The sequence below is a fragment of the Nerophis ophidion genome, linkage group LG07 (assembly GCF_033978795.1).
Source record: "Nerophis ophidion isolate RoL-2023_Sa linkage group LG07, RoL_Noph_v1.0, whole genome shotgun sequence".
Lineage (NCBI taxonomy): Eukaryota > Metazoa > Chordata > Actinopteri > Syngnathiformes > Syngnathidae > Nerophis > Nerophis ophidion.
The window spans coordinates 10,527,625-10,547,691 of record NC_084617.1 but is presented as its reverse complement, the minus strand read 5'-3'; the positions used below and the strand labels follow the sequence as shown (position 1 = coordinate 10,547,691).

At 39.2% G+C, this 20,067-nt stretch overlaps 2 protein-coding genes across 6 annotated transcripts in view; one reads left to right on the top strand and one right to left on the bottom strand.

Annotated features, from left to right (window-relative positions):
* Window positions 1-1,959, top strand: part of shisa9b (shisa family member 9b) — a 42,660-nt gene extending 40,701 nt beyond the window's left edge. The window contains exon 4 of one of the 2 annotated variants that reach the window (XM_061904989.1): window positions 1,518-1,959. In XM_061904989.1, the coding sequence (XP_061760973.1) occupies window positions 1,518-1,900 (383 nt within the window). In that variant the 3' untranslated portion in view covers window positions 1,901-1,959. Of the gene's footprint in view, window positions 1-1,514 lie in introns of both variants that reach the window. The other variant, XM_061904988.1, reaches the window with a different exon arrangement.
* Window positions 1-20,067, bottom strand: part of mrtfbb (myocardin related transcription factor Bb) — a 257,515-nt gene that overhangs the window by 220,614 nt on the left and 16,834 nt on the right. The gene's annotated exons all lie outside the window — the stretch shown is intronic.

Below are 20,067 nucleotides of genomic sequence, written 5' to 3'. Positions count from 1 at the left end.
GGACAGCCTTGGCGGAGTCCAACCTTCACTGGAAAAGTGTCCGACTTACTGCCAGCAATGCGGACCAAGCTCTGGCACTGATCATACAGGGAGCGGACCGCCACAATCAGACAGTCCGATACCCCATACTCTCTGAGCACTCCCCACAGGACTTCCCGAGGGACACGGTCGAATGCCTTCTCCAAGTCCACAAAGCACATGTAGACTGGTTGGGCAAACTCCCATGCACCCTCAAGAACCCTGCCGAGAGTATAGAGCTGGTCCACAGTTCCACGACCAGGACGAAAACCACACTGTTCCTCCTGAATCCGAGGTTCGACTATCCGGCGAAGCCTCCTCTCCAGTACACCTGAATAAACCTTACCGGGAAGGCTGAGGAGTGTGATCCCACGATAGTTGGAACACACCCTCCGGTCCCCCTTTTTGAAGAGAGGAACCACCACCCCGGTCTGCCAATCCAGAGGTACCGCCCCCGATGTCCACGCGATGCTGCAGAGTCTTGTCAACCAAGACAGCCCCACAGCATCCAGAGCCTTAAGGAACTCCGGGCGGATCTCATCCACCCCCGGGGCCTTGCCGCCGAGGAGCTTTTTAACTACCTCAGCGACCTCAGCCCCAGAAATAGGAGAGTCCACTACAGATTCCCCAGGCACCGCTTCCTCAAAGAAAGACGTGTTGGTGGGATTGAGGAGGTCTTCGAAGTATTCCCTCCACCGATCCACAACATCCGCAGTCGAAGTCAGCAGAACACCATCCGCACCGTGTATCGTGACATGGCCTAAAAATATCGAGATATTAATAAAAGGCCATATCGCCGTTTTTAGCTTCAACATTTAAATGTTTTGCATTTATTTACACATCATGGTGTAATGTCTTTTTGATCATGTCTTGTTTGGCTATGTTCTGTTGACTTTTGGACTCTTTAGGTTCCTGTTTTTTTCCAATCCCTTGTTTTGTCGCCGTGGTTACTCATCGTGTCCACCTGTCTCTGATTAGTGCTCGCCCGCTCACCTGCTTCCCGAGCACTAACCAAAGGCAGTATTTAAGCTCGTCTTTGCCAGTCAGTCGCCCTGGCAAAGTTCTGTTCTTGCCACGGTAGGTCATACTCGTTTTTCATGCCAAGGTTCATGCTGCTCTTTTCAGGTCACAGTAAGTGTTGTTTGCGTTATGTTCATAGTTAATGTTAAAGTGTTAGTTTTGTTTCTTTAGCCACGTTGTGCCTCCGCAGTGAGCGTTTTTTTGTTTGTACCTTTTTTGGTCACAATCAAATCATGTTTTTACCTGAACGCCATGTCCCGAGTAGTCCATCTGCCTTCCTGGGAGAACGACCCCCCCCATTATGACACGTGGCCATTTTATTAAACTAAAAAAAAAATGTTATTATTAATTTTTTGGGAATGTGCATCGGGTTGTTATAAAATTTGCTGCACTTGGGACACCCCTGCTATAGCTACACACAGCAATGGTTAATAACAATACAAAAAAAATGACTGGTTGTGTTCTCTCCTCGTTAGCAGAAAAAGCCAATGAAAGCTTCTACTCCAACCGCCGGCACGTGATCGAGCTGACAGCCAAGGGCAGCCTCCCAATGGAACCCATGGACACCGAGTCAGAACCGTGCAATCCCTACAGCCCACTCAGACAGACCTTGACCAAGCAGGGTGGACGCAAACACAAGAGTCCGAAGAGCCACAGTTCCCACTCGCTGTCTTACGCCTGCGCCACTTTAGCCAGCCCGGCGGCCATGTTGAGGCCGTGGGAAAGCAATGACATGCTGGGACTGAGGCACAACTATGGCCAAAAGACACTCTCTGTCGTGGAAAAGGAGCTTCACAACAGTCGCTACCTGCCTCCGCAGCCATACTTTGTGACCAACAGCAAGACAGAGGTGACGGTGTGACAGGAACGGTTGAAAACAAATGCGGTGTGACTGCGTGCGTTGGTGTCTAATAAGACTATGGGGGGGGTTAGGGTTAGGGTTAACATGGGGGTCAACATGCAGTTGTGTGCATGCTACGGACGAGGAGGTCTTGGATCGCTGTTCCTGCACAACAGAGTTCAAATATCGCTATCCATATGCGTATTATCCAATAATATCAAAACACAAATGCCAACTAAACCATATAAACACGAAGCACTTTTATTAATAATCATAAAGGAAACACCGAGAGCACAGACAATCAGCACCAGGGATGGGCAAAATAGTTGATTGATGGTTAAATGGTTGAATTAATTATTGGTTTATCGTGTCTTACCATGAATTGATTAACGTGGACCCGACTTAAACAAGTTGAAAAACTTATTCAGGTGTTACCATTTAGTGGTCAATTGTACAGAATATGTACTGAACTGTGCAATCTACTAATAAAAGTTTCAATCAATCAATCAGTCTTTAAGCAATGGCTGCAAAAAATGGAATGCACTACTTGGCTGCAACCAGCAGGGTTGCTGAATCAGTCTAAACGAGTCTGCTGTCTTTTAAAGGGGAACATTATCAACAACCCTATGTAAGCGTCAATATATACCTTGATGGTGCAGAAAAAAGACCATCTATTTTTTTAACCGATTTCCTAACTCTAAATGGGAGAATTTTGGCGAATTAAACGCCTTTCTGTTTATCGCGCTGGAAGCGATGACGTCAGAATGTGACGTCGCCGAGGTAACACACCCCTCCTTTTCATTTTTAACACATTACAAACAACGGGTCTCAGCTCTGTTATTTTCCGACGGTGTGTTGTCGGAGGGTGTAACAACACTAACAGGGAGGGATTCAAGTTGCACCACTGGCCCGAAGATGCCAAAGTGTCTGCCGCCAGACCCCCATTGAATGTGCTGGAGTTTCTCCACATTTTACCGGCGATGCTAAGGCAGAAATGGCACAGAGATGTATGGATAACATGCAAATGCATTTGCAACGATAGTCAACGAAATCACAAAGGTGAGTTTTGTTGATGTTGACTGCCAGCTAATCGATGCTAACACGCTACGCTAATCGATGCTAACATGCTATTTACCGGCGGTGCTTAAGCAGACATGGCACAGAGATGTATGGATAACCTGTAGATGCATTTGCAACTATATTACGTTTCCTCCCACCCACATTTAATGCGAAACAAACACTTACCAATCGACGGATTTAAGTTGCTCCAGTGTCAAAAGATGCGAAAGTCCTGATCGTTTGGTCCGCACATTGTACCGGTGATGCTAACGCAGCTATTTGGCCATGCTATGGCTATGAATAGCATCAATAGCTATTCGCTCAATAGCTTCAGTTTCTTCTTCAATATTTTTATACTCCAACCATCTGTTTAAATACATGCGTAATCTGTTGAATCGCTTAAGTCGCTGAAATCCGAGTTTGAATCCGAGCTAATGACGCTATATCTTGCTGTGGTATTCCCATTGTTTGTTAAGCACTGTGTGACGTCACAGGCAAATGGCCAGTGTCTTCGCAGAGAGCGAAAATAAAGCACTTTAAAGCTTTACTTAGGGATATTCCGGGACCGGTAAAATTTTGAAAAAAAATTAAAAAAATACAACAAGCCACTGGGAAATGATTTTTATTGTTTTTAACCCTTTTGAAATTGTGATAATGTTCCCCTTTAAGGCTGAGTACATGACGTTGGCTATTGAGCATTATTCTGCTAAAGGAAACACCGGCATTGAAACAGAAGTGCATAACATTGAGAGATGAATCAATGAATTGATTCATTTTCTCCATAGTCAATCCACAGTCAATCTTAATCAACACTAAATTAGAAACTTCCTGCAATACCAGAATTTTCTTATGAAGGAATGGTGGTTTTAATCACTATTCTGTTCTGCGATGCACAGTCAAGTTAGCATGTCACGTTTGTCTTGTAAATATTTGCAGTATCTTTTATTTTATGTGGGGAGAATATATATATCGTACAAACCCCGTTTCCATATGAGTTGTAAATTGTGTTAGATGTGAATATAAACGGAATACAATGATTTGCAAATCCTTTTCTACCCATATTCAATTAAATGCACTACCAAGACTAGATATTTGATGTTCAAACTCATAAACATTATTTTTTTTTGCAAATAATAATGAACTTAGAATTTCATGGCTGCAACACGTGCCAAAGTAGTTGGGAAAGGGCATGTTCACCACTGTGTTACATCACCTTTTCTTTTAACAACACTCAATAAACATTTGGGAACTGAGGAAACTAATTAGTGAAGCTTTGCTGAAATAAGCAGGGGCATCCATGAAAAAGATGGCGCTTAGATGGCAGCATATATTGTTCCAAAACCTGTATGTACCTTTCAGCATTAATGGTGCCTTCACAGATGTGTAAGTTACCCATGCCTTGGGCACTAATGCACCCCCATACCATCACAGATGTTGGCTTTTGAACTTTGCGTCGATAACAGTCTGGATGGTTCGCTTCCCCGTTGGTCTGGATGACACAATGTTGAATATTTCCAAAAACAATTTGAAATGTTGACTCGTCCGACCACAGAACACTTTTCCACTTTGCATCAGTCCATCTTAGGTGATGTCAAGCCCAGAGAAGCTGGCGACATTTCTGGATGTTGTTGATAAATGGCTTTCGCTTTGCATAGTAGAGCTTTTACTTGCACTTACAGATGTAGCGACCAACTGTATTTAGTGACAGTGGTTTTCTGAGGTGTTCCTGAGCCCATGTGGTGATATCCTTTAAAGATCGATGTCGGTTTTTGATACAGTGCCGTCTGAGGGATCGAAGGTCACGGTCATTGAATCTTGGTTTCCGGCCATGCCGCTTCCGTGGAGTGATTTCACCAGCTTCTCTGAACCTTTTGATGATATTATGAACCGTAGATGTTGAAATCCCTAAATTTCTTGCAATTGCACTTTCAGAAACGTTGTTCTTAAACTGTTTGACTATTTGCTAACGCAGTTGTGGACAAAGGGGTGTACCTCACCCCATCCTTTCTTGTGAAAGACAGAGCATTTTTTGGGAAGCTGTTTTTATACCCAATCATGGCACCCACCTGTTCCCAATTAGCCTGCACACCTGTGGGATGTTCCAAATAAGTCTTTGATGAGCATTCCTCAACTTTATCAGTATTTATTGCCACCTTTCCCAACTTTTTTGTCACGTGTTGTTGGCATCAAATTCCTAAGTTAATGATTATTTTTTAAAAAAAGCATTTATCAGTTTGAACATCAAATATGTTGTCTTTGTAGCATATTCAACTGAATATGGGTTGAAAATGATTTGCAAATCATTGTATTTTGTTTATATTTACATCTAACACAATCTCCCAACTCAAATGGAAACGGGGTTTGTATTACCACAGATGAAACATGTACACAAAATTCAACACTGAAAGAGTTGTGTTTTTTTTCATAATGTTAACTTACAAGGGCAGAGATGACTCAGACTGTTATGTGTATTCTCTCACAATCTTGTGTGTGTTTACTGTTGAAATAGTTCACTCACAATCAATAAATATAAACTTTGTTCCAAGGATTTTCTTTTCACTTCTATTAGACGGTGTGAGCAGGAATCATCCATGTATTTTTTTGATCCGACAAAAAGGTTGTGAACATTACTCGTAGATTTTCCCACGTTAGTTTTCACTGCCCCCATTGACAGGTTTGCTTAATCTTTTTAAAAAGAAATCACAGAGACTGAGTCACTAACATGTGGGCACTCCATTCACATTGACACAATGCAGCAATGTTTGGCAAACCTTGGACAACAATTTTTTGGGAAAACCAAAGCATATGAGAAGTGTGGCGTATAAAAACCAAGGTACCACTTTCACACACTAAAAGGTTTCCCTATACTTTTACAACACAGATGCGGAAAAAAAAATGTTTTTTTGAAACAACATGTACTGACAATACACAGGCAACAGTAAAAGTATCCCTAAAACAATAATGGTGCAGCATTTTAAGATGAAAAACAACAGTTACCGAGTAGTCCTACAAATGACGGTCATTGGGTAGCTGATGTCGCACTCACTGTATCCAAACGACTAAAGTTTTGCATCCCAAAACAATTAAACTTGTCTTGATTGGGAGGTGGGTTGAACAACTATCTTAGACGATAAATACTTTGGATCTGACACCATCCCCTCAGACAAGACCTGTCCTATACAGCCATTGAGTATGAACTAGGGCTGGGCGATATGGCCTGTTATTAATATCTCGATATTTTTAAAGCCATGTCACGATACACGATATATATCTCGATATTTTGCCTTATAATCACAGCAGTATGATGATTCTATGTGTCTACATTAAAACATTCTTCTTCATTCTGCATTAACATATGCTCATTTTAAACTTTTATGCAGGGAAGGAAACCACAATTAAGTCAATTTACTAATACCGTATTTATTAAACAGTTATTAAGCAGTGGCACAAACATTCATGACATTTTAAAAACAGAAAGTGCAAGACTGTCAGAGACATTTTAAAACAAGCTATTAGTGCACTTTTGTGCATGATGTCACTAAGAACGTATCAAAACAACACTACATTTAAGTTCACTTTTTGTACAGAACGCAACCACAATTGTTTAAAACAAATAAAGTGCATTTTTGTGCATGATGTCACTAAGATGACACATCAAAACAACACTAAATTAAAGTGCACTTTTTTGTACAGAACGCCACTACAATAGTTTAAAACAAATAAAGTGCACTCTTGTGCATGATGTCACACAAGACATTTCAATAACTGTCAAATAAAAATGAGCTGTATAATAGGATAACAAATGATTTATGTCCTTCGCTATGTGGTAGGTTCCTGCGGACGTTATCTCCTTCTGTTGTTGACTATTTTTTTTATATGGTGTTGATCTGGAAATTGTTGCCTTGGCATTTTGTTGGTGTGGCACCAAACGAAGATGTTGACATGCGGAGTTTCAAGCACTCTTCATTCTCTAGCGGGTGACTTTTAAAGTCATGCAACAAATTAGCAGTAGGTGATACTTTTTGTGGCAACGCTTTTGCAGCATACTTGTTGGACATCTTCCCGCTTGAAGCCAAACCACCGCCAGACGATACATCCCCTGCTGTTTTTCTTAAGAATTAATCCTTCCTTCATTTGTAACCAGATTTGCACCTTCTTTCTCTCGTATTACCACTCGTACCACTCTGCTAGCATCACGGCTAATGTTACCCATGCTGCTACCTCTGCTCCGCGAGGGCATATGATGCGACAGTATGTGACGTATGTAAGAAGGTGTGCTTGTTTTAAGACTAAAAAAAGCCTTAAGTGTAATGCCCGCAGCTAAAAGCAACTGCGTGAGAACGTATACTTGAATATCATGTTATAGTAATTTTCTATATCGCACAAAGACAAACCCGTGATATATCGAGTATATCGATATATCGCCCAGCCCTAGTATGAACAGATATTTACACAATCTGAAAAGTCCAGTTATTCAATGCCCTGGACGACTGAGAATATTCATATACAAAAGCAACCAAGTAAAACATGATCGATTTGAAATATTGTTATATCAAAAAATGTAATGTCATAATTATTCTCCTCATATTGATGAACAATAATCAGGACCAAATATGTTAATTTATCAAACGGAAATAAGACCCAATTTCTCCAGATTAAATACCGCACCACTTTGTTCAATACAGTGTAAAACAGGTGTCTGTATTGTCGTGTTACGATATTGTCCACATTAAAACATTTTTTTCCTAATAAGAGTGTCAGTATTTTCCACCAAAATCCGCAGATAAAACCATTTTTGTATTCTAAAAATGCATTTAAACATTGACACGAATCATACTTTGTGTTATATTTTTGTGTTTGTGGGGAGATCTCCCAGGAGCCAGGAGAGTGAAGCATTAAAAGTCCCTCAGGGGATTCCCAGCACCAAGTTCAAGGGTACACAAAAGGAAAAGTCAACCTGTCTGATAAAAAAAGGAATCCTTATCTGCGTCTGACTGTGTTTGTGGTTATTTGTATGGAAACAGAGAGATGCAGTGACTGACACACTGTCAGCATGCCACGCTGAAAATATCCAAATATATTCTTTTCGTCAAATTGTGGTTGTTGTTTTACTGGGTGCTTTTCAGCCAGACTACATGAAGAGCAAAGTCAAGCCACACAAAGACGAAGGTCACTCTCATTGGGCCACTTAGAACTTTGACCGACATTTTCAGAAAAATACACCAAAACTGCAGCCTATGCAGGCGTCTCCATTAAAACAGTATTTCTAACCATTGTTGGACCGCATCCATACTTGGTTGCAATACACATTTTCACCACAAGTGGAAGTAATGACAATATCTAATAAACGTAAGAAGTCTGGAGCTAAAATCAGAGAGAAGTTTCTCCAGCACAAAAATGTATTGGTGAAGCTGTATTTAAAATTCCATTGACAGTTGTATTTTACAAACATATCCGTCAGAATTAGTTTGTGACGAACCCCAAGATGCGGAGAAGGAGGCAGGCAATGAGTAAGGAAACATGGTTTAATAAAACACTAAGACAAAACCAAACAAAAGGGGTACAACAAAAAGTGTGCACGAGACAGATAAACTAAAAGAGCTAGCATGGGACCTAGCAAAAACAAAAGGGCCTAGCGTGGAAGCTAGCGGGTAGCGAGCAGGAAAACAGAAGTCGTTACGTGTAGTACAAAGACAAATTGAAAGCAGGGAACAAAAGACAGTAACCTACAAACTGCTACCGAAATATAGCTTACCGTACGCTGCAATGGCACGACACGAGCAACAATACAGAAGTGACAATAATCCAGCCCTGACCATGATGGGAAGACAGGTCTAAATAGGAGCGGGCTGACTGACGCCAGGTGTGGCCAGGTGCCAATCAGCCGCATCTGGGGGGACACAGCACTCAGGGAGAAAGACAGAAAACAGACAAAATAAGAGCGCTGACAGGAACTAAAGACAGGAAATACTACACACACACAGAGGAAAAACTAAAACAAAAACTGTCAGGGGCAAGCCTGACAATATCAATATTATTTATCATTAAATTAGTTATAAATAAATGATAAATGGGTTGTACTTGTATAGCGCTTTTCTACCTTCAAGGTACTCAAAGTGCTTTGACACTACTTACACATTTACCCATTCACACACACATTCACACACTGATGGAGGGAGCTGCCATGCAAGGCGCCAACCAGAACCCATCAGGAGCAAGGGTGAAGTGTCTTGTTCAGGACACAACGGACGTGACGAGGTTGGTATTAGGTGGGATTTGAACCAGTGACCCTCGGGTTGCGCACGGCCACTCTTCCAGTGCACCACGCCGAATTATTTATTCTAGCACTGCGTAATTGTATGTACATATACTGTATTTTTCATCAGTTTTTATGAGTCCCTTCTTTTGCACTATATTTGATTAGTGCGTATTTCTGTAATCAGCCTGACTTAAAGGGTAATTGCACTTGCCTTTCATTCACAGTCATTATGAAAGACAAGACAAATAGATTTGTTTTAATGCATTCTAAATGTTAAATAAACGTTAATAAATGTCTACTTACAGTGAAGCCAATGGGAGCTCAACTATTCGGCCCATAAAATCTGACAAATAACCGTTCATAAACCGCCAACAATACTCAATTGACATTTTTTGACTTGAACTTCCTGGAACTGGTTAGGTTGACACAAAAAGTGCTTGTTCACCCCGACCCCAACACCCCGTTTCTTCGCAAGGACTATGAAGCATTCTTCACCTAAATGGGAATATATGAACATCCTAGAAGTCAGCATCATAATGACAGCAGACATTGCACAGTAAGTGATGTTTATTATGTTTGTTGGCTCCCATAAACCCTGCAGTGAGCAGAAATATGTGATGAAGGTGGAAAAAAAAGCAAACGTGATGCCTTGTTGAAATTAATGCGCCGTGTATGCTTAAATGATCAGAATAATTAAATACTAAATGTTATTACAAATTTACCTGTCAATACATTACAAAAATACTTCCATCATGTACTGCATATAAAACCCTAACTGAGGTATTTGGAAGTATTTTTAGGGGCTCTATTGGCAGAATTGAACGTCTCTCTTAGGCTTCATTGTAGGCAGACTTTTGATCAACTGTATTTAATATTAAAATGCATTAAAAAAATCCATTCCTCATGTCTTTCATAATGTTTGTGAACGATAGGCAAAATTCCCCAAAAAGTGCAGTTTCCCTTTAAGCCTTAATAATGATCTTTGTGATTAACACATGCTTTGATACCATTTGACAAGGTTAAACTGTTTAAATTTAAGTACCGTATATTTCGGAGTGTGAGGAGCAATTAAAATACTTAAATTTTATCAAAAATTGACAGTGCACTTTGAAACATATGCGACTAATGTACTGATTAATTCTGGTTGTGCTTACTGACTTCAAAGCAATTTTATTTGTTACATGGTGTAATGATACGTGGGACCTGTAGATAGAAGTCACACATAGACACTGTAAGTGTGGACTGCAGGTTGAAGCCTGTTTAAGAAATGACTATAGCAAGTACTCCTAAGCAAGCAACACTGAAACCTAGATGTTTCAATGAGAATATGAAACATTACACCTTGCGCTCAAAAATTGTTTCCCTATCTTTAGGTGTGGGGCATTCATCCTGTGCTGTTGCCATTTCTAATACAAAGTAGCGTAAAGTTCGTACTTATATCTGTCGGTACATTTCAATCAATCAATCAATGTTTACTTATATAGCCCTAAATCACTAGTGTCTCAAAGGGCTGCACAAACCACTACGACATCCTCGGTAGGCCCACATAAGGGCAAGGGAAACTCACACCAAGTGGGACATCGGTGACAATAATGACCCAGTGGGACGTCGGTGACAATGATGACTATGAGGACCTTGGAGAGGAGGAAAGCAATGGATGTCGAGCGGGTCTAACATGATACTGTGAAAGTTCAATCCATAATGGATCCAGCACAGTCGCGAGAGTCCAGCACAGCAGCGAGAGTCCCGTTCACAGCGGAGCCAGCAGGAAACCATCCCAAGCGGAGGCGGATCAGCAGCACAGAGATGTCCCCAGCCGATACACAGGCAAGCAGTACATGGCCACCGGATCGGACCGGACCCCCTCCACAAGGGAGAGTGGGACAAAAAGAGTGGGAAGAAAAAGAAAAGAAACGGCAGATCAACTGGTCTAAAAAGGGAGTCTATTTAAAGGCTAGAGTATACAAATGAGTTTTAAGGTGAGACTTAAATGCTTCTACTGAGGTGGCATCTCGAACTGTTACCGGGAGGGCATTCCAGAGTACTGGAGCCCGAAATGAAAACGCTCTATAGCCCGCAGCCTTTTTTTGGCTTTGGGAATCCCTAATAAGCCGGAGTTCTTTGAACGCAGATTTCTTGCCGGGACATATGGTACAATACAATCGGCAAGATAGGATGGAGCTAGACCGTGTAGTATTTTATACGTAAGTAGTGAAACCTTAAAGTCACATCTTAAGTGCACAGGAAGCCAGTGCAGGTGAGCCAGTACAGGCGTAATGTGATCAAACTTTCTTGTTCTTGTCCAAAGTCTAGCAGCCGCATTTTGTACCAACTGTAATCTTTTAATGCTAGACATGGGGAGACCCGAAAATATTACGTTACAGTAGTCGAGGCGAGACGTAACAAACGTATGGATAATGATCTCAGCGTCTTTAGTGGACAGAATGGAGCGAATTTTTGCGATATTACGGAGATGAAAGAAGGCCGTTTTAGTAACGCTTTTAATGTGTGCCTCAAAAGGAGAGAGTTGGGTCGAAGATAATACCCAGATTCTTTACCGTGTCGCCTTGTTTGATTGTTTGGTTGTCAAATGTTAGAGTTGTATTATTAAATAGAGTTCGGTGTCTAGCAGGACCGATAATCAGCATTTCCGTTTTTTTGGCGTTGAGTTGCAAAAAGTTAGCGGACATCCATTGTTTAATTTCGTTAAGACACGCCTCCAGCTGACTACAATCCGGCGTGTTGGTCAGCTTTAGGGGCATGTAGAGAAACTACTGGTACAACAAAGATGGCGAGGAGAAAACGCTGTCGAAATGGAGCCACGTAAATAAGACAGACAAAACAGTGCATCCTGAAGAGACGGCCAGAAAGAGGCTCCAAGATGGTCCATAAAACATAATACATACAAAATTTTGACTTAAGAACCATCATTACATGCTTTTGTATCAAAAAAGACCTGAATAGACCCGCTCATCAGGCAGCGCGCTTTATAATCCTGTGCACCCTATTGTCTGGGAAAACACGGTAAGATACATATAATTATTGAATACTATTCAAATCAAGAGTAAGAAGACTAATATTTGTCGAGTGTTAATATTTGAGTGGGCCACGGGCCTTTCTGTAGTTGAAAAGTTGGACCCCGAGGTCAAAAATGTTGAGGTTTCAGACCTCAGGATCAGCCAGCCTCGAAATGACAATTGTATGAGGTTTTTCTGAACACTTTTGGACATAAGGAGTAGCTTCATTTAAGGGCTGTGAATATAAGAAGATTGTGAAAATATTAGGGCTGTCTAAGGATTACAATATTTTTTCGCGATTTACCACTTTACATCAATAGTCAACTCCGCGATTAATCGCAATAAGAGTCGTTTGTATTATAATAAGTGTAATATGAAATGGACAATTTGTTTCTTTTATGCAACTGTTTGTTAGTTAAACAATATGTTTTGTTTTTTGACACAATGGACACAAACACACACGAGCAAGATATTTTCCACCTGGGGTCTAATCGAATTACTGGTCTCTCTTCCATCATGAAGAAAGATTGACCATATATATATATATATATATATCCATACATACGTATATACACATGCTTTAGTTAAATTAAATTACATTCCCCCCACTAATAAAAAATAAATTAATTTTATAAACACACACACACACACACACATATACATTTTATATATATATATATATATATATATATATATATATATATATATATATATATATATATATATATATATATATATATATATACACACATACATACGTGTGTGTGTGTGTGTGTGCCAGGACCGGCCTCAAAGTCAGCGACGGGTGCGTAGATGGCCCAGGTGGGCCTGGCCATCTAATTACCTGTCGCTCTGCATAAGCAGCAACCGGGAGGAGAAACGGTGTTGGAGTTGGGGGAGAGCGAGACCAAGACGGACAGCCGCATAAAGAAAATTGCTGAAAAGCAACATAGAGACTTCAGTGGAAAAATAAAACTGTATTGTGAAACTGAACCGGGCTCTTATGTCGGTGTTTGGTGGTCCAAAGAACCCCTTGGAGGGCAACCTCCACAATATATATATATATATATATATATATATATATGGTCTCTCTTCCTTCCATTATGAAAGAAGAGAGAAAATACATGTATATATATATATATATATATATATATATATATTTTTTTTTTTAAATGTAGTTACATTTTCCCCTCTAGTTCTGCTACTAATTCTCATTCTGTCTTCTCACTTGTTTCTCTGTCACTGAGCTATGACATAGTTGCACATATATCATTTGCATGCGTGTTTAGGGTGGAGCCAAGTCGACTGGGGAGCGCGATGACCAGAAAACGCTCTGAAAAAAAAAAGACAAACTACCGGTAGCTAATGACGGACTAGTGTTTTTGATTTATTGTGGGGACAGAAAAGCAGGCCCAAATGAGCTACCACTCATTCAAAAACAAGCAGAAAAACCTCAACCTGCGACTTACGAACTCTGCAAAAGTGGCTTATGATACGCAGACTTGTGTGATAATTCACAGCGAGAGTGAATGAATTGTTACTTGAAAAAAAATGATTGCACTGTTAAAAGGTTTTCAGGATGGTGACAGTTTGACCCTGGAACGGATTATTTAAAACATGTCCCCCTGCCTAAAGAAGGAACTATTCAAATATTCCAATCATCCCACAGGCACAGAGCCCCCCCCATATTGACCTACACTACTTCTGTCTATATTTATTCACTCTACTACCCTCAATGTGGAACAGGAGCCCTGGGCAACAGACTAACACACACAAGCCTTTTCATCACCTTCCAATGACACACTTTTTTTTACCTGCTTTATTTGTGACAAACTTGACACAAATGGGTCATTTGAAGGGATTTTGCTGGGAACGACACAAAGACCCCCGGCTGACTAAAAAAAATAGGTGCACCCGCGTGATTCAATGAGATCCAATACCAGATGGTCCTAGAGATGCTTTTTATCATCATTCATTCTACACGCGATAAAAACATAAAGGCAACGTTTGTGTTTTTGCTTTCATCTTTTACGGGCCAAACTCCCAGACGTAAAACATTTTATATGTACACAAATAGAGATGAGTCCCTTTCACCTTTGAATCTATACGGTACTAAATCTTGTTATCTGGGAATCAGTACTGGTATTTAAAGGAACTAATATTTTGTATTGCTAGGTGTGATAATAATAATTACTGTATTTTTTGGACTATAAGTCGCAGTTATTTTCATAGTTTGGCCGGGGGTGCGACTTATACTCAGGAGCGACTTATGTCTGAAATTATTAACACATTACCGTAAAATATCAAATAATACTATTTAGCTCATTCACGTAAGAGACTAGACGTATAAGATTTCATCGGATTTAGCAATTAGGAGTGACAGATTGTTTGGTAAACGTATAGCATGTTGTATATGTTATAGTTATTTGAACGACTCTTACCATAATATGTTAGGTTAACATAGCAGGCACCTTCTCAGTTGGTTATTTATGCCTCATATAACGTACACTTATTCAGCCTGTTGTTCACAAGTCTTTATTTATTTTAAATTGCCTTTCAAATGTCTATTCTTGGTGTTGGATTTTATCAAATAAATTTCCCCAAAAAATGCGACTTAAACTCCAGTGCAACTTATATATGTTTTTTTCCTTCTTTATGATGCATTTTCGGCAGGTGCGACTTATACTCCAGAGCGACTTATACTCGATAACAATTAATTAATTAATAATAACTATAAGATAAAATGCACTCAAAATAAAATATTTTTCTTATTTAACATTTGTTGTCCAGTTATATTTTGTTTTCTTACACTTCTGAGTCTCATTTACAAAGTATTATAGAGTAGACATTGCGGAGTCCCGGAATAAGTAGTCTTTGCCATTAATTAAATTAGTCTTTTATTGTGCCCTAAATTAGCACTACATTTAAGCAATTTCAAAACCTCCAAATTCGTTTATAAAAACTACAACTGAGATGCATGTTACAATCAAACAGCTGGGGTGTAATAAGTACAATATTTATGATACTTACTAGGGCTGCACAATTAATAGACATTGATGTTTTAATTAGTGCGGTAAAAAACTGAAAGAGCCTGACGGGTTTTTTTGGTTTTTTTTTTTTTCCTCCGCCGTCACCGGCATTTGAGTGACAGATATGTACGCCAATCGGAATTGTTGAGCCTCGCGTATTAGATTAGATTAGATTAGATAGTACTTTATTTATTCCGTCAGGAAAATTACAATTTTCAGCACAATCCCATTCAAGATCAGACAAACATTACAGGGAGACAGAACAGGATCGCTGACGGGTCTGCCGGCTTCCAGCACCCCTTACAAAAAAGATGACATACAGGTAAACAGGGCGGGAAGAAAAGAATAGAAGATTAAAATAAAAAATTAAAAAAATTAAAAATAAAATAAAATAAAAAATCGGTCTTAGCCTGGACCCTGGAGTGGGGGTGCAGACTGAGGCAAAGGGAAAAAAACAACAACTCATAGCCATAGTACACATCCCTCTTACACACATGTAAACATCAAAGAACACATGTTGTGTATGTTCGTCCCTCGCTTCAAACAGGGAGTAAGACGTCTCAACCTGCAATGCTTTTACACCTGAGCACTTTTTTTTAACAGTAGAATTAACTGAATGCAGCTTCACTTTTCAGTTTCACAATCTTTGTTTTGGTGGGCGGAGAGCGCTGCGTCAGCTTTACACACAGGTGAAAAGTGTCACAAAATAACAAAAAAAAAAATAGGAGGAAAAAAACATGATTACAAAGCCAAAAGTTGTGTAGTAGTATTTCAGCTTCAAAACCAATATAAGTCAACACTAGGGGTGTGGGAAAAAATCAATTCGAATTTGAATCGTGATTCTCACGTTGTGCGATTCAGAATCGATTCTCATTTTTTTTTTAAATCTATTTTTTTGTTTTTATCAATCCAACAAAACAATACGCAGCAATACCATAACAATACAATCCAATTCCAAAACCAAACCTGACCCAGCAACACTCAGAACTGCAATAAACAGAGCAATTGAGAGGAGACACAAACACAACACAGAACAAATCAAAAATAGTGAAACAAAAATGAATATTATCAACAACAGTATCAATATTAGTTATAATTTCAGCATAGCAGTGATTAAAAATCCATCATTGACATTATCATTAGACATTTATAAAAATAATAAAGAACAATAATGTCACAGTGGCTTACACTTGCATCGCATCTCATAAGCTTGACAACACACTGTGTCCAATGTTTTCACAAAGATACAATAAGTCATAATTTTGGTTCGTTTAATAGTTAAAACAAATTTACATTATTGCAATCAGTTGATAAAACATTGTCCTTTAAAATTATAAAAGCTTTTTACAAAAATCTACTACTCTGCTTGCATGTCAGCAGACTGGGGTAGATCCTGCTGAAATCCTATGTATTGAATGAATAGAGAAGCCTTTTAAATCGGGAAAAAAATTGTTTTTGAATTGAGAATTGTGTTGAATTGAAAAAAAAAAAATCGATTTTGAATCGAATCGTGAGCCCAAGAATCGATATTCAGTCGTGAGACACCCAAAGATTCGCAGCCCTAGTCAACACCGACAAACGTGATTACGAGTGCCGTGATTACTTGATGGCGATAAACAAAAAGCCCATGTTCACCATTGTTTTTCCAATTGAGGAAAAAATGCACTTTAAGATGTGTAATAATTATTTAAGTGAAATTTTTGCTTCTAGAAATAAGAATTAGATTTTTATGTTTGTTTATTTAGTATAACACATTTATTTACCAACCCATCACAATAAAATGGTAAACAATTGTACAATAATGACAAATATCCTTACTTGCATTATTAGTATTTATTATGACTACATTACATTATAGAGTGCATCCGGAAAGTATTCACAGGGCTTCACTTTTTTCACATTTTGATATGTTACAAATGTTACATATGTTTACATTATGTCAACAGAAACCAATTTGTTCTTTCCCTTTTGACATTAAAAATCATGTACTGCATGCAATTGCATTTCTTTTAAAATTCAATATTATCAAAATCTAAAAAAAATATGTAGTTCAAAAATGTTTTTTGTTAAAATAAATATGGATACTGTATGTAAATATCTGCTTGACTTATGATTTCAAAACAAATTATCAATCAAATTGTAGACTGAACAATTCACAAAAGATTTTACAGTCAAATTCCGCCGATTGAGTTTTTTTTAAATCATGAAATCACCTTTGGTACGGCTTTTTTCCATATACAGTAAGACAGTGGTTCTCAAATGGGGGTACGCGTACCCCTGGGGGTACTTGAAGGTATGCCAAGGGGTACGTGAGATTTTTTAAAAAGTATTCTAAAATAGCAACGATTCAAAAATCCTTTATAAATATATTTATTGAATAATACTTCAAGAAAATATGAATGCAAGTTCATAAACTGTGAAAAGAAATGCAACAATGCAATATTCAGTGTTGACAGCTAGGTTTTTTTGTGGTCATATTCAGTAAATATTGATGTTAAATATTTCTTTTTTTGTGAAGAAATGTTTAGAATTAAGTTGGTGAATCCAGATGGATCTCTATTACAATCCCCAAAGAGGGCACTTTAAGTTGATTACCTAGAGGGGGAGGGGGGGGTTGCCCACATCTGAGGTCCTCTCCAAGGTTTCTCATAGTCAGCATTGTCACTGGCGTCCCACTGGATGTGAATTCTCCCTGCCCACTGGGTGTGAGTTTTCCTTGCCCTTTTGTGGGTTCTTCCGAGGATGTTGTAGTCGTAATGATTTGTGCAGTCCTTTGAGACATTTGTGATTTGGGGCTATATAAATAAACATTGATTGATTGATTGATACTTCTATGTGTAGTGATCTTTATTTATAATTTAATCACTTGTTTATTTTTCAACAAGTTTTTAGTTATTTTTATATCTTTTTGTCCGAATAGTTCAAGAAAGACCACTACAAATGAGCAATATTTTGCACTGTTATACAATTTAATAAATCAGAACCTGATGACATAGTGCTGTATTTTACTTCTTTGTCTCTTTTTTTCAACCAAAAATGCTTTGCTCTGATTAGGGGGTACTTGAATTTAAGGTTGAGAACCACTGCAGTAAGACACTAAAACATTAAAAAACAAACAAAAAAAACCCATTAAAACACGTTTTTACGGTAAAAAAAAAATACACAGTCACTTTTAAAGGCCTAATGAAACCCACTACTACCCACCACGACGTCTGATAGATTATATATCCATGATGAAATATTAACATTGCAACACATGCCAATATGGCCGGTTTAGTTTACTAAATTACAATTTTAAATTTCCTGGGGAGTTTCCTGTTGAAAACGTCGCGGAATAATGACGCGTGTTTGTGAAGTTATTGGTTGGAGGGGACATATTAGCCCAGCACCACTTGCGGCTAAAAGTCGTCTCTTTTCATCGCGCGATTACACAGTATTCTGGACATCTGTGTTGCTGAATCTTTTGCAATTTGTTCAATTAATAATGGAGAAGTCAAAGTAGAAAGATGTAGGTGGGAAGCTTTTAGCCTTTAGCCACACAAACACACAGTGTTTTCTTGTTTAAAATTCCCAGAGGTGAAGCTTTACTATGGATCACAGCGGTCAAGCGAACATGGATCCCGACCACTTGTCAACCGGCAGGTTTCGGTGAGAAAATTGTGGTAAAAAGTCGCCTCTTACCAGGGAGATCAGCAGAGCTTCTGTCCTGCTGCAGCTTCGTGACTTCTCTCAGAGACTTGCGTCAACACACCCGTGGCCACATCCCTCTGACTATCAGGTACTATTTAACTCACTAAAACACTAGCAACACAATAGAAAGATGAGGGATTTCCCAGAATTATCCTACTAAATGTGTCTAAAAACATCTGAATCGCTCCTAATGCAATCGCCTTTTTTTTGTAGTCCTTCACTCTAAATTTCCTATTCCACGAATCTTTCATCCTCGCTCAAATTAATGGGGAAATTTTCGCTTTCTCGGTCCGAATAGCTCTTGCTGCTGGAGGCTCATATTATAAACAATTTGAGGATGTGAGGAGCCCTAACACCGGTGACTCCATCGTCTGCTACTTCCGGTAAAGGCAAGGCTTTTTTATTAGCAACCAAAAGTTGCGAACTTTATCGTCGATGTTCTCTACTAAATCCTTTCAGCAAAAATATGGCAATATCGCGAAATGATCAAGTATGACACATAGAATGGACCTGCTATCCCCGTTTAAATAATAAAATCTCATTTCAGTAGGCCTTTAAGGGGGCCCTTTGTAAGGGGAACAACGTCCAAAAGAGAATTTGTCAGTTTCGCACAAACCGACAGGCTCTTATCACAAATGTCGCTGTTAAGAATGTGTGGCTTACTCTTTATATCTGATAATAGCTGATGCTCTCCTCGCCTAGAAAGCAGTGAAATGACCGCAAGGGCTCATTGTACTATTAATAGAACCCCCCCCACCCCAGCCGAGGTCTGCAGGGTATATTTGGCTGTCAAAGTCTTTGACAAAGCATCACAGTTAACAGCCCGGCTGGACTGCCACCACCTGACCACCTGCATGGGGGGAAAAAGGCCACTCAACCATCAGCATGGGACACTGTTCAAAGTACCTGATGTACAGTAATAATGGTTGAACAAAGTACCAGTAGATGGCAGTATTGAGCCAGGATTATCTAACTAAATTGCTCTGGGTATCACATTTTGAGAAAAGTAAGCACAAAGGAAGCAGAACAAACCTTCTTTTAATAGTGTACCATTAATGCAGGATACCGTCACATGTTTGCCTCAACAAATGTCATAAACTAAAAGAAAACAATATGTTTAGGTTTGTTAATGAT